Source organism: Thermobia domestica, chromosome 4 (assembly GCF_964235325.1).
Source record: "Thermobia domestica chromosome 4, izTheDome1.hap1.1, whole genome shotgun sequence".
Lineage (NCBI taxonomy): Eukaryota > Metazoa > Arthropoda > Insecta > Zygentoma > Lepismatidae > Thermobia > Thermobia domestica.
Window position 1 is genome coordinate 303430693 of NC_137457.1, and position 27694 is coordinate 303458386.

At 36.3% G+C, this 27694-nt stretch overlaps 1 protein-coding gene across 3 annotated transcripts in view; it reads right to left on the minus strand.

The window, feature by feature from the left end:
* Positions 1 to 27694, minus strand: part of Scp1 (Sarcoplasmic calcium-binding protein 1) — a 144704-nt gene that overhangs the window by 26925 nt on the left and 90085 nt on the right. For all 3 annotated transcript variants that reach the window (XM_081756410.1, XM_081756408.1, XM_081756409.1), the window contains exon 2: positions 26943 to 26996. In XM_081756410.1, coding sequence (XP_081612536.1) covers positions 26943 to 26994 — 52 coding nt within the window. In that variant the 5' untranslated portion in view covers positions 26995 to 26996. The remainder of the gene's footprint in view (positions 1 to 26942; positions 26997 to 27694) is intronic.

Below are 27694 nucleotides of genomic sequence, written 5' to 3' on the forward strand. Positions count from 1 at the left end.
AAAAAAAAAAAAATGTATTTATTATTTCCAGCTCTGACGAGAGTCGCAAAGCTGTCAAGAGAGTCTAGTCGTGAAATTTATTTTCCTTCCTTCCTTTCGGAATTTTTTTCCTTTTCTTGATTCTCATTGCTTCTTTTTCTTCTTTTTGTAAAGTTGTTCAGCTGAGTTTTATTTCTGGTGTTAACGAAGAAGGAAAGTTAGGGAAGAAGTTAAATTCTCAGTTATTATTGGGAGTTGTTGCTCTTTTTTAAAGTTCAGAAGTGTGGTATTTTTTAAATCTGTGCAATGGTAAAATGCATTCATTATTTTTTTTTTTTTAAAAAAAAGACATTCATTACAACATAATAATTCCTAAAGATTTACTTGAAAATTTTTTTTAAAGAGTATTTTATTCAGCAGAGCTGCAAAATGTGCCTCAAAATCATTAAAAGATTGCACATGAATGGAATATATATATATATATATATATATATATATATATATATATATATATATATATATATATATATATATATATATATATATATATATATATATAATGGATTTGATGCTCGCGACATCTAGTAGCAAAAGTGCAAACTATATATGGAAAAGTAATATTTGATATGTACTGGTGCATGAATATACAGACAAACAAGTGATTCTCAAGGTAGGCGTTAACTCTCCCCAGGGAGTGTTTTCGTTTTCAAATGGGCCCTAGAACCCACGAACCAGTGGCGGATTTAGCCCGAGGCCGAGCGGTCTATGCCCCCAGTTTTTTGTGACAAAAATAATTGAACTTATTATTTATATATTTTTGGAAGTTTAAAGTAAACTTATGTTATATCTATCATAGTTTGGATTCTGGCTGGCACCCTCAGTTTTTGCCTTCTAGATCCACCACTGGCTAGTTCAAAAAAGGACGATTAGAGCAAGGGCGCCGATTTCTCTGCAAATTTGGGGGGGCCCATTCAGATGCAGAAGGTATATATGAAGATTTAAAGACAAATTACACTCAAATTATGCCAAATATTGTATACTCATGAATAAAATAGGGGCCCACATGAGCTTTGTGGGGCCCGGGCTCCTTTGGTTCCCCAAGATCGGCGCCCTTGATTGAGAGTAATGTAAGATAAGTTACAAAGACAAATTACACAGAATAAAGAATATATATCTATGTATATTCAGAATAAATATACATAGAACGGCTGTCCGTCTGTCTGTTGACAGGCATCAGAAGAAAAGCAAGAAATAGCAATGAAATCTGGTTTTGTTCCAGAATTTTTTGAACGAAATGAAATTAAATATGTGCCATGGTTATGCCGTTTAGGCTAAAGAAGAAAAAGATGATGAGAATGAATAAAATGGTAGAACGAAAGAAGTAATCATGAGAAAACCCAAACACACTGTGTCCATCACAAAACCTACTTGACGCGAACTGGGATCGAAACCAGAGATTCTGCGAACTAGAGACGAACGTCCTACCACTGAGCAAGCGTGTTCTCTAAATTTATTTTTTACCAGGAAAGTGGATCAAAATATGAGGGGGCGGCAATATTTGCTAAAAAAAAATGCTCTGCATAAGAGTGATGTAATTTCAATTTTCAGTGAGAAGTTTCAACTTGTTGTGTACTTTCTAATTACCCACACAAACGCTTAACACAATATTCCTGAGTATTAGCGCACCCTTAATGCGGACGAGATGCGCTATTAACTTGTGTGGGAGGATATTCTAAATTAACTGGAAACTCTGTATATTACGTTATATACATACTTGAACTTTTGATATTTTCCCGAAGTATTCCCATGAGAATATGTACTATGTACACATAATACTTTCTCCCACGCACGTAACTTTCAGTAATGTCAGTTTAAGTCTGCTATTGCTATGATTAACAAAAGTAGTTATAACATGGAAAACAATAAAGGAGTGATATAGTACATACATGACATAAGAGTACAAGATACTTATTTCGCTTTTTTCCTCTGATAGTACAGAATCAGGCAGAAAAACTTGACGGTTTTCAAGTTGTAATTATGACCAGATTGATTATATATGCTCTTTTATTTCCTAATTGAACTACTCTATAACTCAAAGCGTTTTGCATACAATTAGTTATGGAACATACCAGGCCCGTATCCACGGGGGGGGGCAAGAGGGGGCCGGGCCCCCCCTAAATTTTGGCTGGCCCCCATAAAATTTCACGGTAGGCTTGCAGATAAACTATAATATGATAATGAAGTATGATATGATTGGGTCGGGCCCCCCCCAAACTTCTACCGGGCCCCCCCTAAATTTTTGGGCTGGCTACGGGCCTGGAACATACCACACACACCTTTTTTGAAAGTTACACTTACAATTTCACGTATTTCTCCATGTCGAAGAACCGTATTTACTTTATTTATTTATTTATTTCAGAAAACAACAGGCGGATGCCTAATTACAGTTTTCCATCATGATAATATAATTTAAAATACACATATGATAAAATAATACGATAGCAAAATACTTTAGAATACATATAACATGATCTACACTTACTTGTTTAGAGTAAAATTCTGTCTATAGCTAAAAATGTCTATCTCTGGGTGCTTTTCTGACATCTTATTATACAATAAACACATTTTTCTGACAGGCGATACATCCAATGCATTAGTCCTTTGCGCTGAGAGATGGAATATGCTATTATGGGGTCTGGTTGCTCTATGTGGGATGTGAAGTTTGATTTCTGATAGTAAATATTCTGAATCTACTGTACTATGAATTATTTTATGTAAGAAAGATAAAATGAAGTAAGTCCTCCTGCTTTCAAGTGATGACACACATAACTAAAAAGTTTTCTTTTCTTCTTCTTCTTCTTCTTCTTCTTTTTCGATTCTGTATAAACGTGTCTGTTGAGGTTGACCGTGACATTGTAGCCAGTTCAAGTTATTTCAATTGTAATGAAACGTTGGTCTTGATTCAGCAGAATGTTGAGCATTCATCGTGTGGAAATGTTTTCCAAAAAACAATAAGTCAGCGTTGCAGCCGGCAATTCAACATTCCATGGAATCACGATATGTCAAACTGCAACACCATACTGTTTGTGGGTTACGAACTTTAAAGAAAAAGCTTGCATCAAGAGGAAGATGCCTTCAGGAAACAAAGGCTACCGTTCGAACCCCAGAAAATATTAAGGAAATCATCTGAAAAATGTAATTTTAACAAAAGTACGAGCAGCAGTGTTATTTCTGATTTTGCATAGAGAGATCAAGTTCCCCCTTCCGTAGTAAGTAAATTTCACGTTTTTCATTGGTACACTGTTATTCTATTGATTTAAATGTATTGGTTCGGAATTCCCTTCGGAGTCCCAAATGATACTTCTGAAAAAATGAAATGAAATCTTTGAGTTTTACGTCCCGCGGTTATGCCGGTTAGGCTAAAGGAGACGGTGATGATGAGTAATGAGTGAAATGGTGGAATGAAGAAAGTGGGAGGAAACGGTAGAGCCCCGGGAAAACCCACGCACACGGTGTTTGTCCACCACAAAGTTCACTTGGCGGGGGCTGGGATCGAACGCGGGACCCCAAGCACCAGAGGTGAACGCTCTACCACTGAGCCACCGCCGCCTGAGTCTAACCTGCCAATAATGGCAGAATACCTATGATGATAATGACAATGATGTGTACTGTCATCTACAGTGGTCGAAGTGAGACGGTATGCGATGGTATGCCATACCGTCTCTGGTTTTTCAGTGATCAAGACAATATTTAAATAGCCGGTATGTTGAGTCAAAATCATACTAAAACATACCGCCTCTGCTTTTTTTTCAATTTCGAACACTGGTCATCTAGGCTGTGTACTGTCATAGTAAAAAAAAGAAAAATGCTTTATGATAGTATTCTTCAGTATCACTTTTATTTTAATTGGGGGCCTGGTTGTTGTACAGCAAACAATATATATTTAGATTTACAAAACACAATCGCCTTTCTCGACTTCCTCGAAAACTACGCATGAAAATTCACACACATTAATGCCACTTCTTTCAGACACATAATCTCATCTTTGGACATTTCTGTTTTTGTTAATTACTAGTGCCATTGTCGATTTTTAAAAAAATTCAAAATAATGGAGATCATTTTAAAATTCTACTTGACGCGAGCAGAAAAATATGTTGTCTGGAAAGTGTTTCTATCGCTTTTTTTTTTTTGTACCGTAAAAAAATATTTTTATCACTCGCCACAAGATGGGAGTGTATCTAACAAGATATTTTCTTGTTATCAGGCAGAAGAATCGCGATGTGTTCGTGCAAGAACACGTCATGTATATGATGTTGTATAGTGGCTCTGGGAATATATATATATATATATATTACTATGTAGTCAAGTCAAGGTAAGACGTGATATGGAGCGTTCTCTCCAGGTAAACGAGCGCGCTCACACACACACTCTCACAGTCGTGCAAAATAAGGACGGAGACGTGCCCCGTTGTCGTGGCAACACGCTCTCTACTCGTTTCATGCACCCCGACCCATCCACCTGTTTTACCGGAATAGTTTCAACCGCTCTCTCTCTATTATTCTCAATATTACCAACTCATAAAGGTCATAGACACTAAATTTGGGTTTTAAAAATCCCCAAGTATGCTTACTGTTAACATATAGGAGCTTGGTAACTTTGGGTTAAGAGAAAAGGAAAATTACCTTTGGCCCTCAAAACGATTGTGTTTGCAGCTTTAGAATTTTTGTGCTCTAAAATATACATTCGTTTAAAGTATGTTTATATGCTATGATGATTTCAGTGCGTGGCCCGGTGCGAAAATCCCCTTTAGAGCCAGTAATGACGCCAATTTTATGTTTTCGTGGACCCAGCGGAGAGAAAACAAACAAACAAACAAACAAACGGAGCAGTTATTTATTTAACAAATCACCAGATAGAGCTCAGACACCGTATTATACTGGATGTATAACAAGTACAAAAACAATGGAAAGTTTTTGGAAGTTATCGGCCAGGGCTTGTTTAGTAGGTACCATCCCAGCACTTGCCTTGTAGGATTGAGGAAAATCCTGGAAAACCCGTCAGGATGGTCGGCAGCGGGAAATGAACCACGATGTCCCAAATGCGAAGCCAATGTTCTACCACTTGAGCTACTTCTCTCAATAAAACATGATGTCCCGAATACGAAGCCAATGTTCTACCACTTGAGCTACTTCTCTCAATAAAACATAAATTCCGAAACCGGGTATCGAACCAGCGACCTTTAGGTCCCTTCAGTCTAATGCTCTCCCAGCTGAGCTATTTCAGCTGTGTAGGTAGTTTTAGTATACCGAAAATAATTATTTTTATAATTACTTGACCTACATTATAATACATTATGTCTGGGGTAGGAGACGTAGCCACCAGGGGGAGGTTTTCGCCTCCCTTTTCCGTAGTGTAGCATCGTCACTACCTGAAGCTACGAAATCCCACGGGGCATATCTCCAATCGTACCCAACATGCATTACTATCATTTTCGCAGCCGATTTTCATCCCCACTTCCCTCTCTTGGGGGGAAAATGTAGAATCATCACCGTTTGGGGCCTTAAAACGCCCATTGATCAAGTTCCTTTGATGCACGTGACTCCGGGTTTGATTTAAGGTCATTGAATAATCCGTTATCTGGTGGTCCCCAATTGCCTAGATGAAAGAATTTTTAAATATCCTCTCTCCATTGCTATTTTTCACGCGCTCCAGTTTGGGAACCACTGATTTAATACCAAGAACTATGGACATATACGATGTCCAAGACCTTACTACATCACAATCTTCGTGGAACCAACGTTGACACACTACACACAAGTATATTTTCAGAACAGGCCAATGGGCGTTATGGCAATGCGAAAGTTAGTACCACATCAGCTGTCTCGGTACATAGAAAAGGTAATGTGGTCAGAGTTTGATGTTTCGACCGCCTTTACTTCTCTGTACTACTCAAGTACCCATTTAGTAGGCCTGGTGAACCCTTGAGCTGTATTGAACGAAAGGAGATTACAATAATGAATCTTTCCTTCATTGGATATCTGACCCAGTTCGGTCGATTTGTAGGTAGATGTCAGATGTGTTTTACAGGATACGCCACTGAAGGTAGGTGCTTTATACAGAATACGCCACCGTGGGTCTAATACATACAAATATTCGGAAAGTCCAAAGATGGAATGGGTCACTAACTTCGACCATAGTGACCTGGGCAAACCCATAACCCGAAGTGATCCGATCGGATTCGAATAGACCCATGACCCGTAGTGACTCGGAGACGACACGTCGTCGTACACACGGAAAGCATGTGTGAGACTACTAATGAAGTTCTCACAAACTTGATTCTCTCCTCTCTCATTGCCTTTTCACAAAATATAATTTTCTTTCTCGCTTATTGTTTGTTTGTCTGTGTCTGTGCATGTCTGACATTGCACTGAAAAATAACTACAAGGCTTATCAGACTACGAACGCACCAGAATCACAAAAAATATAAGCTACATGTTTCTCTTATAAGGGATCGTCAAATCACGTATGAGAAAACGAATAAACATGAAAATATATTTGTGAAAACATGAAATATTCAAAACACGGTATCTTGATTAAGAAATGTCAGACCGAGAAACAAACAAATAAATCTTCGAGCTCGAGTAGTGAACATTACTGATCAACTACAAAACTCTGCAGCAATGCCGTAGTAGAGTTAATGTCTCGGCTGCTTCTGAATAGTCGGGTCTATTTGGATTATTGGATATTTGTGGGTCGCCGGGTCTGTCTGGGTCACTGGGTGAGATCGGGTCTGAGAAGCGAGACCCAGATCCAGATGTTAGACTAAAGTCCTGAATCAACTGACTCGGTGACCATAAACCATTTCATTACTGATTGTGCTGACTGGAATAGTAACGACTAATTAATTTGAGAAATATGGGAGAAATATATATAGAATACAATTTGGATGGAAAAATTGAGCATTAACTTCGCAGAGCTAATATTCAAATCTAGGCTACTGTAAGAATACGTGAAGAATTCTCTCCGTACTAGTCTGATACAATTTTAATATAGCTGACAACCCTGTCTATTATTTTCATGGAGATTGTTTTTTTTTTCTTCTGAGATATCTAGCAACACAAACGCTGATAGATTTTTTTTTTTTACTCTATTACTTCACTCGCTTTGTGTTTTTCTTTTGTTTTCGAAATATACTCGCCTTGCTTAAGCTCTTTCATATAATATCTTTGTATTACATTTTTATAGCCCAACATTAAATTTCGCATCGTGAGGAAAGATAAAAAGGTGTAACATTTTGCCGGGAATGGTTATTTTTCTCCATAGCACTTTTCTATCTGCTTTGGCAACTTTGATAAACGTGCAATGTTTCCATCAGACAAGTGTGCAAAATTAATCGCATTTGCTGTGCAAGTCATCAGTTTTATAGAAAATTATAATATTGTTTTCACGATATTCTATTATTTTTTTTTTATTTTATCTTTTTGTAAATATTGAAACGTTACACAAAACCATATATTTCCGGTTTTTTTTTTTTTTAATGTTGAATTCATTATCATACAATGTTGATTGTCATTTGTCAGCTGAGTCTTAAATTCGTTAAAACAAACTACAGTGATGATGATGATGACGACATCGTACCGTTTGGAAGTAATATAAACTGAATTGAATTCTCGCTGGCTAAAAGATTAATTCTAGCTTTACGTGCAGAAGAAATACACAGGGAATAAATACATACTGTGTATATCAGCTTTAACATAAAAAAAAAAAAGAGCCTTTGAATGCTGTTTTGTTTTAATGCAGTATATTTTGTGCAGCATTGTTTTAATCTTTGCATTTTACGTTCAGTTCCGTGTGTATATCCCCGCAAGTAATTAAATCCTTGTTTTGATTTGATTTTTTTGTTTTTGTTATATCGTGAAACGAAATAATGAAAACACGATTTTATTTTCCTCTAATTTCAAAATGAATCGAAAATTTTATTAAGTACATCAAAGTTAAAATGTATTACCTAATATTACTTAATATGCTTTCTCTTAATTTATTCTGGAGGCAGCGGTGGTTCAGTGGTAGAGCGTTCACCTTTAGTTCAGGAGTCCTTGGTTCAATCCGAACATACGTAAGTGAGCCTTTCTGGTGGACATACATCGTGTGCATGAGTTTTCTCAGGGTTTTCCCGTTTCCTCCCACTTCCTTCATTTCACTCATTTCTCATCATCACTGTCTCGTTTAGCCTGGGCGGCATAACCGTGGGACATAGATAGAACTTCAAGGTTTCATTTTTCAGTTTCCTCCCACTTTATCATTCCAACAAATTCTTCCATCGTCATTCACTTGCTTTAATCACCGTCTCCCTTAGCCTAGACGTGGGACGTTAAACTGAAAGATGATTTCATTATTTAAATTTATTCTAGCTGTTTTGAGTCAAGTTTTGCAATCTATTTTTTTTATCTACTTATGCCAACCCGATTTAAAAATAAAAAGATGCTATGAATTTTGAATGTACTACTAACGACCTAATTCTTTTAGACTTCCAAACTATGCTATCCATAACGTTAAAAAGCCTCTGAATCCTACGCGAAAACTTATAGAATGGCTATGTCCGTCTCAGATTTACGATTTTGTTTTCTTTGGGGGGGGGGGACTTTGCTAACTTTATTTCTGGAAATCTGAAAATTCTGCAAGATATGTCATTTACTTTAAAATAGTAAATAAAATTTCGGGGATGCTTAAGGCCGGAAGCTCCCATTAAATACGCCACTGGTCCGTCTGTTTGTTGACAGGCATTAGAGAAAAAAAAATGGTAAAAGAGATAGCGAGAAGCGGTTTCTTGAAATCAATTCAGAGTTTCAAAACTAGAATTAGTTTCAATCATTTCCATTAACTTCTTTCAAACCAGAAGTTACAGAAATTAACAATTTCTTTAACCACTAATCATTAACCATTGATCTCCATAGAACAATATCGGTGATAGGAGATAGATTGCTACAAGCATGTTTTTTTTTTTTTTTTTTTTTTTAACCGATTCAGCGCTCCAGAAATGGATTCTGTCTACTCTTGTAAAAATGAAATGAAATCTTTAGTTTTATGTCCCACGGTTATGCCGGTTAGGCTAAAGGAGACGGTGATGATGAGTGATGAATGAAATGGTGGAATGAAGAAAGGGGAGGAAACCGGAGAACCCCGAGGAAACCCACGCACACGGTGTTTGTCCACCACAAAGTGCACTTGGCGGGGGCTGGGATCGAACCCGGGACCCCAAGCACCAGAATTGAACGCTCTACCACTGAGCCACCGCGGCCCCTCTACTCTTGTAATCTAATTATAAAAAGAAATATGGCAGTGCGTCACGTTATCCTGGAATGTTATACAACCTTGCTTAAGAGATTTGTAATTTTGGTTGCAGTATTACAAGGGGCATAATGAGAATCCTTTTTAATAAACGTCAACGTCTCAGTGTGTCAAGCTATTTTTAATATAAAGCAATTATACTGAGTAATAGATGTCGCTATATGCACTATCACTTGGCTACCTGACGTTAATAGATTGTGGCTAACTTGAGGAATTGTAACTTAATTAATTAATTAAAAACACAATAAATAAAGAGCTTATAATTAAGTACGAATTTGTGGACAACCCTTGCCAAAACGAACTAGCACTACATTTGTGACGAAACTTATAAAGAGTGACATTTGTGTTGACAAATGAAAGTTTTATCATGCCAGAAAGAACAAGTTTACTGTAGATTGTTTAGTTTGTCAAGAGATAGGAGTAAGTTGTTGTGACAAAATGTTTTCTGGCAAGATAACATTTTTTCAGTCCTCATCAGAAACGTCAGTCTACTTCAAATTGGTCAAAAATGTAGTCAGTTCGTATTGGCATGGGACTCCACCCCGCCTTCATTTAACTTATTGTGTACAGCGGGGCAAACAACTAATCTATACTAAATCCGGAAGTAGTACAAATCTTCTCCAATTTCCGGTTTCAATATTGATCTCCAGAAAACAAAAGCAGTAAAGCGGTAGCGAGAAAGATTGCTTTTTGTATTCATCGTTACAAGGAAAAGTTTCACCTTGACCATTGTCCTTCTATTCAAACCGGAAGTGGTGAGTATCTGTGATTTCCGGTTTGAATACTGACTACCATCGTGAAAAACAGGACCTAATAGATGGCAAATAGAAAGCATTTTGAAATGAATTCAGTACATTCGTTTATTACAACCAGAAGCAATAAAAATCTAGTACCACTTCCGGTTTTAACGTTGATTCCCAATAGAGCGAAAACAGTCATAGAAAGCAGCAAATTGATTTTTTTTTAAAAAAAGAAAATATATTGTAATATCTTGCACATGTCTCTGTTTATAAACAATCAACACAAGCATGTATTTATAAACAATGCAATGTGCGTCCTACTACTACAAACTACTACAGTGGCAGACGACAAGAAAACCAGCTGCACCCTAGTCATGTGACGAACAAGGACTGTCAGCGTCAGAGATACATTGGAGGAGCTATGAAACCAGGAGGACCTCCACATCTGGTATTAGTCTTTGGCTGGTCAACTCCACTCTCTTAGCTTGGCTGGAGTTTTGGGAGATAGCTAACTCAAACCTTTTAGCTTGCCTGGGGCTCTAAGGCCTTCTATCCACCCCACATTGCTTGCCTGGAGGATTGTGGGATTCCTAACCTTAGCCAAGAAGCTTGCTTGGAGCTTTGTGGCTTTCTAAGCTCTCTTTGCTTGCTTGGAGAATTTAGAATCTTAAATCCATCTCACTTAATTTCCGAAGAACTCTGTGAGAAATCCTTCCCTAGGCCGTGTGGGCCTTGGGACACCTTTTTATCCTAGTTATTAGATAAATTTATTCTTTTTATATTGATATTGTATTATGCTGTTTAAAATAGGAACTTTTGTAATAAAATTGATAGTGGGAGAAAACTATTCCCATGTGTGTATGATTTCCTCTACCTACTTGTATTAAGCAGATTTTTACAATATAGATTTAGGATTCCAAGAATAAGTATATTTTATTTCAGTTCTCAGTTTTTTTAACCTTATGAATATCATAGTTGCCTCTGGCTTTCTAAACCGAACGTTCGCAACGTCTTAATTCAAGTCGCTTTTGCTAAATGGCTCGTAATGTTTAGTCGAAATCAAAAATTCTGTGGCTCCCCCAGCTACAAGGAATCAAACCCATACTATTTATTGTTTGTCGCGCGTTAAACATTTGGTTACACTGCAGGGATACTACATGATTGGAGTGGTTACATTGTCCCCCGTGAAAACAAAGGGGAAAAAAAGGAACACATTGAGTTCAGCGCGGTAGAAATTGATCCTGTACGCTTTGTTACAACACTATTGTAATGGGTAATAGATGTTCCATCACTACACTGAAGAGCCCTTCATTTGCCGTATCCCTTGTTAACATGAACGCGTATTACACATTGATTAACTCTCTTTTGACAAGTATAGTATACTTTGGTTATGTTTTCCAATGTATGAAGGCTATCTGCCTTTGCCACGGTGGTTCATTAGTTACCTTTGACATCAAACAGAGAGCACGTAAATGTATATTTTATTGACAATCATAGTGTACTGAGTTATGTGTGCATATTAACATTTTATATCAAGTGCATCGATATTTTACACTTAAATATTAGATTAAAATTCAGCTCTATCATGTTCTCCCCGCTGGTCTCATGGCTAGCACTAACAACATTAAGACACAGAGTCCCTCATTCGATTCCCAGTGAGAGTGAATTGAAATTTGAACGCTGGGGTTCAATCTTAAATTGTAGGCCCACGCCTCATATATCCTCGGCAATGAAACGGGAGCGCTAAACATCTACCATCGAACAGCCATCCAGCACTATCCTTATATTATTGTGGAAAAACAATGCTATAATTGTGGAAGATATGGGTACAATCTTCTTCGGAACAAGTGAATCTCGTTTTAAATTGTATAACACGATATATTTTCAGAGTATGATCGTCCAGTATTCAAAACCGGAAATAAAAACCCTACCATTTTTAAGCTCCACAGAGGGATAGTGGATAAAGGTGTCTAAACTCGTAAGTCCGGCATCTCAATTAAGCTCGAGCCAATATATGTGAGTCCTATTGTTGAGTAGAAAGCCCGACCAGGAATCTTAGTGAGGTTAGTGAGCGTGAGTACAAAAAAGGCTAGCCCGTTGAAATTAGAGATCATACTGCACTCAATGAGGTTAGATGAGCGAGGGATCGAACGAGTGCTGCGAGCTACGTTCAGTAAAATGAGATCAAGTCGTAGTGAGTGCAAGCCTGAAACATTGGAAACCTGAATGAGACTAGTAAGTGCGAATTTGAGACATCGAAAGTCTAATTAAAATTAGTAAGTGCAAGTCTCAGACGTCGGAAGACTGATTGAGTCTAGTAAGTGCGAATCTGAGACATCGGAAGTCTGATTGAAATCAGTGTGTGCAAGTCTGAGACATCGAAATCCTGATTGAGGTTATTGAGCGCGAATCTGCGACTTCGAAAGTCTGATTAAAATTAGTGAGTGTAAGTCTGAGGCGTCGGAAGCGTGACTGATATTAGTAAATGCGAGGCTCAGACATTGGAAGCCTGATTGCGATTAGTGAGCACGAGTCTGAGACATTCGAAGCCTGAATAAGATTAGTCAATGCGAATCTAAGACATCGAAAGTCTGATTGAAATTAGTGACGGCGAGTATGAGACATTGGAAGTCTGATTGAGATTAGTGAGTACAAGTCTGAGACATTGGAAGCGTGACTGATATTAGTAAATGCAAGTCTGAGACATTGCAAACCTGATTAAGATTAGTGAGCGCTAGTCTGAGACATTAGAAGCCTGAATGAGATTAGTGAGTGCAAGTCTGAGACATCCGAAGGATGACTGAAATTATTGAGTGCGAGTCTGAGTCATCGCAAGCCTGATTGAAAACTTAGTGAGCGCAAATCTGAAACGTGGAGAGTCTGAATGAGATTAGTGAGTGCGAATCTGAGGCATCGAAAACCTGAATGAGATTAGTGAGCGCGAGTATGTGACATCGAAAGTCTGATTGAAATTACTGAGTTCAAATCTGAAGCATCGGAAGCGTGATAGATATTTAAGTTTTTCAAAAGTTTACTAAATACCAAATTTCATGTCTCTAACCTTAAGAGATTTCGAGATATGGACATTTTATTTTAACAATTGCAGTCCCCACTGTTTTTCTTACCCATCTTTTTCCTTCCCTTGTACGGTAAACCTTATAAGAAGCTGAAAGACGCCTTAAATTATTTTAAATGAAAAGTCTAAATATCAAATTTCATGTCTAATATAAAACCTAAATATCAAACCTTAATGAATTTCGAGATGTGGTCGTCCTGTAATAACAATTGTAACCTCAGCCTTTTTTTAATTCCTGCTTTTATTCTTCACTTCCAAGAAGAAAAACGAAAAATGGTTGAAACATGTATATAATTATTTTAAATGGGAAGTCCATGTATCAAATTTTATATCTTGATCCTTCATAGATGTTACTATAATAATTGCCACTCCATTTCAGACTTTTCCCATCGAATTTCCAAAAATCCTTCCTTGGTGGTACCTTACGCCACAAATTATATGCACTGTCAAAATTTCAAATTTCAATTTAAACGGTTTGACATGGGCGTTAATCAATCAGTCAGAACTTCCTTAAAATATATGCATTACTGAAATTCAGGGAGAGAGAGAGAGAGCAAATGCCCTCCCAAATGATCCCCCTGATTTAAGTGTATATTTCATGGGCGTCTGCAGCGGGAGGCAAATGCCTCCTCCTTGGAATTTCGAAAGAGATTCAGATCTTCGAAATGTATATCAAAACATTTTAGGTTTGCTTACTCATTCACTACAGTTTTTAATAGATTTATTGTAGTTAGCAGTGTGCTTCGACAATAATCTATTATCTTTAGAACAATGCACCTCACTCGCCTTGGTGGTGCTCTTCGAAGTGACAAACAGGTTCGCGTGCGAAACACTGAGCGTTCTATTTAGCAAACTGAAGCTTGTATATGGTCAACCGGGAGAATCCCGATTTTCAGTCTTAGCGTCGGGACCAGAATTATCGTCCAATTAGCTTTTGGTTATAAAAGTGGCGGAAAGTGGTTGTCCCGAAGATCAGACACAAAGGGACGTTCACCAAACATGTTATTATCACGTGATCAGTCCCTATTGCTCGACCATATACGTATGGCCGTAAAATCGAAGTGAGGCCTACCAACACAAATGCACGAAATACCAAACCGATGAAGAAATCTTCGAGATTGTTCCTTTTATATACGAGGGTTGGTTAATAAAGTTTGAAATTAAGTCTGTCTTTTTAAATTCGAAAAAAATGAGCTTCGGGTCGGTGATAAATCGTTTTACACCAAGGCTGTTTGGGAGTACTTGATCACTCTCCACCTACCTCTCTAAAAATTTCTGTGCAAGTACTGGAGCATTTTTAAAACATAGATATTTGAATAGTTCATATACCAGTTTCTCAGTGATGTCTTGATCCGACTACGATATGTCCCTTAATAGTGGAGCTACGAACTTTTAAAGTTCACTTGTTTCAAGTTTTCGGTACCCTATAACTCCGAAACTATCCACTTTTGAGCACAGGTTCATATAAACTTTTTTTTTCTTATTTTGATGCGAGGAATCTGTTCACAAAATATTCTGACGCATTTATATGTAACACCCTGTATGTATCAAGATATGCAAGTATATTGACAACTTTGCTTGCGTGTAGGGTTTTTTTTTTTTTTGCTTCTCACCCTCTTGGAAAAGGCCCTAGGTGCGATTCTGATTACAGTAGTGTACCAGGTATTTTACATGGTCGGATTGGATACTGTGTTTTGATTAAGAAATACAGTACTATATTAACTTCTTTTGCAGGGGCGGATCCAGGACCGACTTCTGGGGGGGGGGCGGTGGGTTGTCATAATGCTACTTTTAAGGGCTCCAAACTCTGGGATGGGTTTTATTTATATATATAAAACTAGAAAATTTCCACTTCGGGGGGGGGGGGCAATCGCCCCGATCGTCCCCATCTGCCCCTATTCTTTTGTAATGTAACTGTGGATATGAGCTGTTGTAGACTTAGTGTAGAAACTTGTGCACAAATTGGCAACATCAGACCACTTTTTGCCCTCCCTTTTAAGTCTGTTAAAACGATGAAAGAGTGTACTTTATTATTATCCTCGTGCATTAGATACTGTACCTCTCTCTGTATGTACAGTTTCTATTGAATGTGAAGCCTTTTCAATGAGTTTCCATGGCGACAGCGATTATACCAAGAACAGATTTTTTTTTCTTTTTCTTTTCTTTACTAAATACGATAGAAAGCTGTTCCTAGCTGAGACGCATACACACAATAATTTTCATCCTCCCTCTTTAAACAAGCATGCGTACCTCCTTTTTATTATTAAAATACAAAATTTAATGGTTACAAAAAGCATTTAAGATTTTTTTTTAAATCTTGCATGGCCTGCCTTTCTTTTACGAATTTTTATTTTTTCCAAGTTTACTTTTGTGATAAAACTTCTGTGTCTTATGCTAATTTCCCAGTCTGCTATTTCTCTCTCTCTCTAACACTGTTTGTGTCTTTTTTTAAAAAAAAAGAAAGAAAGAAAGAAAGAAAGAAACACAGCTATACGTATTCTTCCTCCTGCACTCTGGCTATTACTGTTGACCCATTAATTAACACAGCAGAATTTCTACCTAAACATTTGTAATCAGACCTTTGACACAACGAAAACATATACACACAAATTCTAATTAAGTTCTGTTTTTATAAAGAAAAAAATTACTTTAATTAATGCACTGCTTTACACTACTCTCTCTCTCTCTCTCTCTCTTTTATATATATATATATATATATATATATATATATATATATATATATATATAGGGTGTTTCAAAACAACACTGACCACGTTTGGGAGGTGAGTCCTGACACCAAGAAGAGACAAAAAGTATAGACTAACCTGGGCGCACAAATGCTTCCTTTCGGAGTTATAGGCTGGCGAAAACATGAAAAAATGAACCTTAAAGGCCTTTAGCTCCAAAGTACGGAACCTACCGTATTCGGATCAAGACTTCACTTAGTAACTAATATGTGCGCTATCCATGTTTTAGAATTCTGCAGTTACTCACGCAACAATTTTTACGGAAGGAGTATGTCTACGGGCATATGATTTGAAGTACTCACCAACTATCTCTATAGTAATTGTGGCGGAAGTGCTACAGGTTTGTGAAACAGATATTTGGGCAGGGCATATAGTAGTTCCTACGTGAAGTCTTGACACGACTACGGTAGTTCCTATAGTTTTGGAGCTATGGACCTTTAAAGCTCATTCTTTCACGTTTTCGGCAGCCTATAACTTCGAAAGGAAGCATTTGTGCACCCAGGTTGGTCTATACTTTTTGTCCTATCTTGGAGTAAGGAATCACCTCCCAAGCGTTGTCGGTGTTGTTTTGAAACACCATATATATTGAAACACCATAGTGGACGTTAAACTGAAAGATTACATTTTTTCCAAACCAAAACTCAGCTCCTTGTGGCTAAGTGGCTAGCGTACCAACCCTTGGCTTGGCTAACCCGGGTTTGATTCCTGCGTGAGCTCATGTGCTTCCGATTTCACATTAAGCTGTAGATTCACGTCTCATATGGCCTCGCTGCTGCTAAAGTAAAAATCAAATCAAACTAAATCCAAACCAAAACTGAATCTCCTTCTCAGCTATATGGTTAACGTATGCATCTTCGGCGCGGGAGGACCCGGATTCGATTCACAGCTTAAGCTAATGTACTGTAGTTCGGAACTCCATCTTCACAACATTAGGTTCCCGCCTAATATGGCCTCACGCATACCAATATCCTGCGGTATTTCCGCAACAATTTTTACAGAGGTAGTTGAGTACTTCAAATTATATGATCGTAGCCAAACTGCCGCTATAAAAATTGTTGCATAAGTACCTTGGGATTCTGAAACGTGTATTTTTGGATAGCGCACATATTGGTTCTTAAATGAAGTCTTGACCCTACTAAGGTAGGTCCCATAGTTTTGGAGCTAAGGATCCTTGAAGTTCAGTTTTTCATGTTTTCGGCCTTAAATAACTCCGAAAGGAAACATTTGTACACCCAGATTGGTTCATACTTTTTGTCTTATACGTTGTCGGTGTTGTTTTGAAACACCCTATATATATATATAATTTTAAAAGACATATTTTTGGCTACTAAATCCTAATTACATTTGCCTTTTTTACCTTCCAGTGAGACTCCCGGCTTGACAAACCCCAGACTAGTAAACGCGCGACATTAAACTTCAAGTTTCATTTTATGAGTGCAGAATCCTTATTAGTTTCTCTCTGTGTGTCTCTTTCTTTCTTTTTTTAAAAAAGAAACGAAAGAATGAAAAAAAAACGAAGAAAAGAACGTGAAGTATTTTACAACAAAATACTTTGGTTTGTGTAATATTTACCTGTGCCTTGGGCAGAAAGTACTCATACATATGCACTATACTTAGTAGAATGTTCATTTCTTATTAACAAAAGAAGAATGTTTTTAATATATGTAAGTGATTATTATGGGATAGTTGTTGATATGGACATGTTTTATGGTTACCTAGTCAGTGAATTTGTGTACTTAACAGTTTTAAGAAAAGGATACTATGAATTATATCAAATAATAAACCAGTTTAACATCGTCTATAGACGTTGTCAGTTTTATTAAAAAGGTGAGATTAATGGTATTTAAAGATCGAAGTTAATATTTTTAATGTCAAAGAATTACTACCACTTCGGATTTTTATCTCAGCAAACGAACCAGGTTTACGACTATCTTTTTGATAAGTCGTTATAAAAATTTGGTTTACCTCACCCGGGACTTTGTAAATTCAGTTCCCGAAGAAGAAGAGTAAGGTTGAATTTACTTTTATACTACAGTTAATGAATAAGAACTTAACCATATTGCGAAGTGGTAAAGTAATCATAAGAAAAATGGACAACGAAGCAATGCAGCAGGAATCAAATACTAGTGACCAAGGTGAAACTAGTGTAACACCATGTTTGTCATCAGAGGATCGACTCTTGTTCGCTTTACAGCGACAATTCAGGCAGATGTCTACCGAGATAAACAAGCAAAATGAAGAATTAAAGCAGACCATGGAACAGAAGTTCAACGAAGCTAACAAACAAAATGAAGAATTAAAGCAGACCATGGAACAGAAGTTCAACGAAGTTAACAAACAAAATGAAGAATTAAAGCAGACCATGGAACAGAAGTTCAACGAATCTAACAAGACCATGGAACAGAAGATAGAACTGAAGTTTGACGAAGCTAACAAGCAATATGAAGAATTAAGTAGACGGATAGAACAGAAATCAGATGAAACGAAACAGGCAATTGTCCAGGTGGTGAACGACATATCCTCACAGTTCGAGGAAAATTTAAAAAAGATATCCGATGATTGTCAGGAAAAGCATGATCACCAAAATCAAGAAATCTGTGCTGTAAAAAAAGATTTAGAAGTAATAGAATCTTCCATTAAACAGCAAAAGACCCAAGTCAGCAACAACTCTAATAACATACGTGTAAATACACAGTTGTTAGCTACTATTCAGGAAGAGATTAGAAGGTTACAGGCTAAAGACAACATTTACCGTAATAACTTGGATAGTGATCGCTTTGAGTTTCCCCACTTACCAGAGATGAACTCGCCTTCGCCGGGGTCTGATGAAGATATTATACTAGAAGAAAGTTGTCCGAAGAGTACTGATGAGCGAAACATAGATGGTGTCACGACACAGCATGTCACGGATAGGAACTATCACTCAACAAGAACAAGGAATGAGAAAAAGAAGGTAAAATTAAGTGTTAAGATGAGTGAAATCCGCGCTATGAGCAAATTCAGTGGTAAGTGTAATGAGAATGCTACTTCTTTCTTAGAGAAATTCCAAGACGAATGCAATATAATGTGTATCGAACGATCACAATATCTGAAATTAATACCCCATGTATTACTCCCACCTTGTTCCTTATGGTTTAAGGCAATACGTGATCACATTAGTACATATGAGGAATTCAAAGCGGCATTGATCGCAAATTATGAAAATGACTTTTTGCTGGCAAATAGAGATGCCACCCTTAGAAATCAACACTTCAATCCTCGATTGCACAAATCTCTTGTAGAATTTGTTGTAAATGTCTACAACGAATTAAAGGTCGTTAATCCTTTGCAATCGGAATCGAGAATAATAGCATCGATTCGAAATTTGCTTCCATTTAAACTGCAACAGATCTTATTTTCCACACAATGTATGAGTTTCAGCCATTTATTGATGCTTGTCCAATGCTACGAAACTCAATACCATGCCATGAATCCACAATCAGGAATAGGTAAAAATAAGAATAATTCAGATCATTTGGTGCCTGTTCGGAATTTAAATATCCGAAGTGTGAATAATACAGAACCTAACCTAAGCCGAGTATACTCTAGCAATCTAAATGACCCAAATAGACAAGGTTATGTAGGGAATCCGCCTAACCTAACTAATCATGGTAATTATGATGTCAGATCACTCAACCGCAATAGATATAAAAATAATCGAAGTACTGAGCGAAATTCCAGAAATACAGCGAACTATGTGGATAGACGTAATTGGAGATCAAGAGATGGGACTTCATACCAAAATCAGAATCATGATGAAAGATATGTACAACATAATGTAGAACCTAATCATGATTGTGCGGTACAATGCACTTTATTAGATTCATATGCAAGTACGAATGTAACATGATTACCGTCAATGAAATTAGGTTAAATTCATGTTAGTTGTAGATTCTTGTAAATTTTCATTTTAAAGTTTATGTGTTAATATCAATAATGAAAACGATTCTTATAAATACTTGAAATGCTTAAATAGAGTTTTAGGTAGACTGGAAAATTAATTTTCAAATGATTTTTTATTCTTTCTTGTTAATATGAGGAATTATAATTCGATTTATAATTAATTAAAAGCAAAGATTATTTATATTAGATTGATTTGTGTTGAAAACTTAATTGTCAAAGATTATGTTAAAAAGAAGATCCATTCTATAAAATCAATTATTCAACGACTACCTTGAATGATATTCTTCTTTATTATAACATCTTAGTGCTACGATGTATACCTTTAAATGCAACATCTGACTTATTTGTTATTTAATGCGCCCGAAAAGATTAATCTTATTTGTAACCCACGTTTGTCCTTTACATTTTTTGAAATCGCACTCTCCGACGATTAATTAAATAAGCGACGATATTTTAATAAGAAGATATATTAATAATATAATGGATAATAATGAAATAAATATAATTAATGTAATTAAAGATAAATATTGATGAAATGAAAGAATTGTTATGAATGTATTTATATATATATGTATATGTGAAATATAATGAATAGATATACAAGGTGCGATTAAAATATGATGGACATGAGTAATGTAAAGAACACTAATGTAAACGGACCAGTGGTTCTTGAAGATAAAAGCCAAGCCTACTCATGACTTTTATATTCAGTCCCTTTGTCGAGCGACATTTTATACAACAAAATACTTTGGTTTGTGTAATATTTACCTGTACCTTGGGCAGAAAGTACTCATACATATGCACTATACTTAGTAGAATGTTCATTTCTTATTAACAAAAGAAGAATGTTTTTAATATATGTAAGTGATTATTATGGGATAGTTGTTGATATGGACATGTTTTATGGTTACCTAGTCAGTGAATTTGTGTACTTAACAGTTTTAAGAAAAGGATACTATGAATTATATCAAATAATAAACCAGTTTAACATCGTCTATAGACGTTGTCAGTTTTATTAAAAAGGTGAGATTAATGGTATTTAAAGATCGAAGTTAATATTTTTAATGTCAAAGAATTACTACCACTTCGGATTTTTATCTCAGCAAACGAACCAGGTTTACGACTATCTTTTTGATAAGTCGTTATAATTTAAGGCATCGATTGATAAATTAGAGATACAGTAGTTGATGACAAGTTTAGCTAAGCAAACATACCATGATTAAGCGTATCTGACTTAGCGGAAAGCATTTAATATAGGAAACGTTCCTTCTTATTCAATAAAAAGGTTATTAGTTGTTACACACATCGTCAGTTTCTCCAAGATCTCTCAAGGATATTTTCTTTTCCCTCATGTTTCCTTTGGCTATATACCAAAATAATTTTTTTAAAAAATAAGGTACGTATATGCCAGTTGAAGAAACTACACTTTCATATGCTCAAAACAAATTTGCTCAAGTTTTTCTTCTTTTTTTTCTAAAAAAAATGGTCTTCCTTATAACTCACTGCTTACTAAATATGTGTGTCTTAAGTCGGAAGTCTTAATTAATTGCATTTTTTTAAAAGCTTGTCATGTAGATCGTAAAACTTTGTTTTGGTAGACATGGCCAAAATGAATGAGTATATTAGGTGAGGGTAAAATGGTTTGCAATGTACAGTACAACCAATTGGAAAATGAAGTGAAATCTTCAAGCTTAACGTCCCACGATTATGCTGACTAGCCTAAAGGAGATGGTGATGATGGTGGAATGAAGAAAGTAGGAGGAAACGGGAGAACCCCGAGAAAGCCTACACACACGATGTTTATCCACCATTATGCTCAATTGGCGCGAGCTGGATTCGAACGATTGACCCCATACACCACAGTTGGACGCTCTACCACTGAGCTACCGCGACCCGCTATAAGTAATTCGATCTCATGAATACGCAAATTGAATATAATAATAATAATAATAATAATAATAATAATAATAATAATAATAATAATAATAATAGCGTCTAATGGATAAACAATTGTCCAAAGATGATACCAGATCAATCAATCAACACATCTCACTAAGCTAGATAAAATAACGCGGGTGTTTGTAAATCCTCATGCGTAGTTTCCGAAAATGTAGAAGAAACGAATGTTTTTTTTATTGGTGCTATATGGCAGCCACGCCATCTATTAAGATGAAATTGTACTGAAGTATACAGTCAGCAAGCTTTACGTTATGATACTAGCAAGATGGCAGTACACTGTATGGTTAGAGATAAAGACCAGTATACGGTATGGTTAATGAGATATAGCCCAGTATAAGATACATTTCATGAGATATAGCCCGGTATAAGATATAGTTAATGAGATATAGTCCAACATACAGTATGGTTAATGATATATAGCCCAGTAGAAGATACAGTTAATTAGATTTAGCCCGGTATAAGATATAGTTAATGAGATATAGCCCAGCATACAGTATGGGTAATGAGATATAGCCCAATATAAGATATGGTCAATAAGATATTTCTCAATATATGGTGTGATTAATGAGATATAGCTCTGTGTACGGTATGGTTAATGAGATATATCTCAGTATACGGAATGTTTAATGAAATATAGCCCAGTATAAGACATGGTTAATGAGATATAGACCAATATACGGTATAGTTAATGAGATATAATCCCATATGCAATATGGTTAATGAGATATTGCCCAGCATACGGATGGTTAATTAGATATGGCCCCGTAATTGGTATGGTATATGAGATATAGCCCAATATAAGGTATGGTAATAAGATATATCTCAGTATATGGTATGGTTAATGAGATATAGCTCTGTGTACGGTATGGTTAATGAAATATATCTCAGTATACGGCATGTTTAATGAAATATAGCCCAGTATAAGGCATAGTTAATAAGATATAGCCCAGTATATTGTATGTCTAACGAGATATAGCCCATATGCAGTATGGTTAATGAGATATAGCCCAGTATAAGGTATGATTAATGAGATATTGCCGAAAATTATGCTTAACATGTAAAAAACATTTTATTTTTTGTTTATATTTCCAAAGTTGTTGTTGTAATATACAACATACCATCTCTATCCTTAACTCACTGCCGAAATTAGAAATACTAGAAATCTACCATCACTCCCGGTTTCAATGTGAATCCTATGGAGTAAAAGCGATAAGGACAGTGAGAAACGGAAATGGTAAGAGATAACTAGATGCGCAACCAGAAAGTAAGTTTCGATGGAATGTAAAATGAAGAGCTAAGATCAGAAGAAAATGATGTTATTAGGGCCACACTGTAGAATTCGTGATACATAACCTATTTTATAACATTTATGATTCATCTGTCGTAACGTGTCATCAGCTTTTGTATGATTGTGTCCAAGAATTCTGCGGCTAAGGACTATAACGGGGATGTCATAATCGTCTGGAACTCAGCTGCGCTGCCTAAACATTGTCCAACCAGCAATCACTACAAGTGGAGGAACAGGTGGAAGTCGTTAGCGGTGAGGTAAGGGTTGCAGGGGACGGTCAACGATATCTCAATGACACAGCGTGTTCGTCGTGTAAATTATCTGAATCATCTCCTGATCATTCCTCTATTCATGATATCCCTCCATACTCTTCACAGGACTGTCGGTAAATCTTTAACGCCAACAGCTTCTTAAGTGGAAAAAACTTGATTACCATACATGCCTCGCACTCGGCGTGAGACTGTGCCCCACAATTACGACAATTATTGTATGACAATTCTTTCACTACTGGCTTCACACATCAGCGTTCGCATCAAGCTATGGCTATGTGTTCCCCCTCCACCTCTGAGCAAATACATCCTATTTCTGATTTTCTCGTGCTATCGTGGATCACCTGTCTATTGAAACTGGAATTAATGACTAAATCTAATCACTTCTGGTTAGAATATTCGAAATAATAATTATTATTCTGAAGTGTAAAACGAGTTTTTTTCGAACACACTGAAGTTATGAGTATCAACCTTACAAATCTCATTACATTAGAGTATATATATATATATATATATATATATATATATATATATATATATATATATATATATATATATATATATATATATATCCGTACTAATTGATGGCTGGCTGGCAATTGAAAATTTAAATTATGTATTGAATGAAAACTTTTGAACTGTGTACAAATTACTATTCTAGTACAAACTGAAAGCAAATAACATTGATATATTGATGTGGTTATATATGAATATTGCTTTCGCTGCATTTGTCTTTCGGAATACGGTACGGGACAAAGAGAGTTGTTATTTTGGAAGGAAATATTATTCCGTGTGCAGAGCTATATATATGTAAATCTCGAGAAATTGGATGAAAAACAGTCTATGTAGATAGAGTTGTTAATCCAGCATGAAGGTAGGTTATAGAAGGAGAATTTTGTCAGAGTTTTTCCGTTTCTTTCCATATTTTGATTTCACCAATTCATTTCCTAATCATTGCCTTTCATGGCTCATCCGTCTGTATTAAACTGAAGGACATAACCGTGGAATGTTAAAATTAACTCATTTGTACCGAAAGTGACTTTTTATCCTTTAAAGGGAATGTTAATGTACCGGAAGTGATTTTTTTCCTTTAAATGGAATGTTAATATACCGGAAGTGACATTTTATCCTTTAAATTGAATGTTAATGTACCAGAAGTGGTTTTTATCCTTTAAATGAAATGTTAATGTACAGGAAGTGATTTTTTATCCTTTAAATGGAATGTTAGGGTATCAAAAGTGATTTTTATCCTTTAAATGGAATGTTAATGTACCAAAAGTGATTTTTATCCTTTAATTGGAATGTTAATGTAACGGAAGTGATTTTTTATCCTTTAAATGGAATGTTAATGTACCAAAAGTGATTTCTTATCCTTTAAATGGAATATTAATGTACCGGAAGTGATTTTTTAAACCTTTAATTGTTTCAATTCACGTCGACTTATTTGAATTTCACTTTTTGAGTATCTTAACATTAAAAATTTGAAGTTTCTCTGAAAATGAGACGAAAATACAGTGCTTCGTACACTTAAAATTTCATTTCGTTTGACGACACCTGATGAAAAATGAACACTCTTATTTCTAGACGGAGATTCATCCTTCACCTTAAATAAAATCTTATGCAAGAAATCTTCAGAAATAAATATTCCCATTTTCATTTTTCCTTATTAAATATTTTTTCTTACTTTTTTTGTCACTTTCAGCTGTTACTTTTTTTTTCTTTCTTTGAGGATTTGCGTCAGACTCAGTTGTTTCCGCTCGATTTTATCTCATTCCCCCTTCCCCCTCCTACACCTGAGTTTGGCGTCAATTCAATGAAGGAAAAGCGCAGTCGTTATTTTTACCTAAACTCGTATATTGTTAATCTTATTTTCATAGTTTTAGTTTTTCCTTCAACTTCATTTTCTCTCTCATATACACTGGCGTTTTTTGAGGGAAGTCCCATCGGTAAAATTTATCACTACAGGCTGAGGGAATAAAACTTAATACACTTTCAGAAAGTTGTTTACAACAATCAGGCTCGGACTGGCCAGGGGAGGTGGGCAGGAATCCTTGCCGGGGCCTTCTCTAAATATATATATATATATAGCATGGAAAGTAAGATATAACAGTATTATAAAGACCTGTTTGGGGTCCTTTGTTTGTGGCCCAGTAAGAATATACTAGACCGCAGTATAATATGGAGAATGGGGTCCCAGCATCATATTGTCTAAGTCCCTTGAATGCCGAAATGAGACTGACTTTTATAAAGTCCTGCTGGGGCCCTCTGTTAGTCGTTCAACAAGTTATTGAGATACCATAAAGAAATAGAATAAATCCCTACCCTGAGGCCCCATTACCAGGCGTAAATAAAGCTGATAGCTTTATGAAGAAAAGCTCCCCCGCCGTCCGAGACTTGAGAAGATGAAACTTAGTATATTTTGTGAGGATCCTACATGTTGTAGGGGAAGGGAACATGGTGCTCTCCAAATGAGGCTCCTGCCGGGGCCCTATACCCTCCCCCAATCCGAGACTGACAACAATTAGTACATTATGTCAGACTGACACTGCTCACGTAGATATATATGTGCCAAACGCGTCAATACAACCATTGACATCACCTATTAGTCGTTTAGAAGTGTATGTTTTCGACAGGCAGGTTAATGAAGAGATATAAAAGAAGTTATCCTGACTGATTGACCGTATGATTGAATCGCTATGACTGATTGACTGATTAATGCTTAGAGCCTTTCTATTTCAAGTGTGTCCTCGGAAAATATGTGAAGCACACTTCGGCCTAACCCCCACCGCTCTTTTACAGAGGAAACCCTCCCTTTGCTTTGAGGGAAAGAGGTGAATGACGTCAGCTATGTTGCTAATTTGTTATTCAATCATTTGGTCTTGGCTAGTGAAGCTCGTATGCTACTTAGAATGACTAAGAAGACAGGGCACAGCGAAACCCGTGAAATAATTCAATGTGGCAACCCTGACCGCAGCAGCAGCGCTAGCAGAGGCACACTTGAAATAGAAATGCTCTAGGGCCAACTTTGAAATCTAGGCAGTACATAGAATTTGTAACGCAAGGAAGGATTTTTGGAAATTCGAAGTTGAAGTGGGCTTGCAATTATTATAAGGTTAGAAGCATTAAATTTAGAACTTCAATTTTTTTTTTATTTAAAATAATTAAACGCCTGTTTCAGTCCCTTCCCTCCCCCTGATATTTCACCTAGAAGGGAAGGAAAGAGTTGAGAAGAAAATGGAGTGGGGTTGAAAATTATCATATTAAGATGACCATATCTCTGAATCCCTTTATCCACAACATGTCTTCTTATACAGGCGTGTATTATAAAGCATGACTGTACCTTGATGATTACAACGTTATGTATACATAAATAATATGTTAGTATTAGTGTATGTGCAAAGTCCCTTCATCCGGAGACCTTGGTGCGTCCCGCCGCTGATTGTTATGGTGAGATATATAACCTGCGGAAGTTTGCGCACCACCTTGCGTATGCATTTAGCCACTTATAAACTGTGTCATACCGTACTAATTAATGTTTGTATTTTTTTTTTCTCTTGTTTCGAAAACAATAATGAAAATTCCTTAGGTACTTACCATACATGTAACGGACGACGAATTTCACCCTGTTATCCCAAGTGTAGGCCATGGCTGAAAAGAGAAAACAAAAAATATTATTAATATAAAAAAAAAGTATTGTATACTGTATTCACACAATGTATTTCATTATAAAATGTACGAGAAGGTGATTTGTCTAACATTCCTTTACATAAAAGAAGAAATCCTGACTGACTTATCAACGTCTATGGCTAACTGCTTACCATTCTGTAGAAGAAATTTATCATTCTGCACCATAAATGTAACTTTTCCTCCCCAAATTTACCACTCTCCAGTTTGATTATACAAATTTAAGCTTACAATGCATGCTTTTTTAAATTTTCTGTGAAAAAAAAATAGTTTTGAGTAAAGGAAGTACCGGTACACTTAATAGTGCCATCTATGCGGAAACCGTGGAATTACAACTATCTTCGAACATTCCCAATCTGGTTCAACATGCATTTGCAACTACATACCGTTATGTAGGAAAGCACAGATTATTTACCATTATGACCTATATCTGTCCCACTATGCATTGTAGGGTTAAATGAAAAATTATGTACCCCCGCCCAAATAATCTCATGGGTACAACCTGCGCCCAAAGACATTTCTTGGACACCCCTGTCTTCGCAAAATAACCACAAACCTAATACTCTGAAATCGTACAATATAGGAATTGAAATCAGTTAAAAACATGTTAGAGTTTGTTTTTTTTGGAATAACTCGTCCTATGTAGTGGTAACTGTATATAT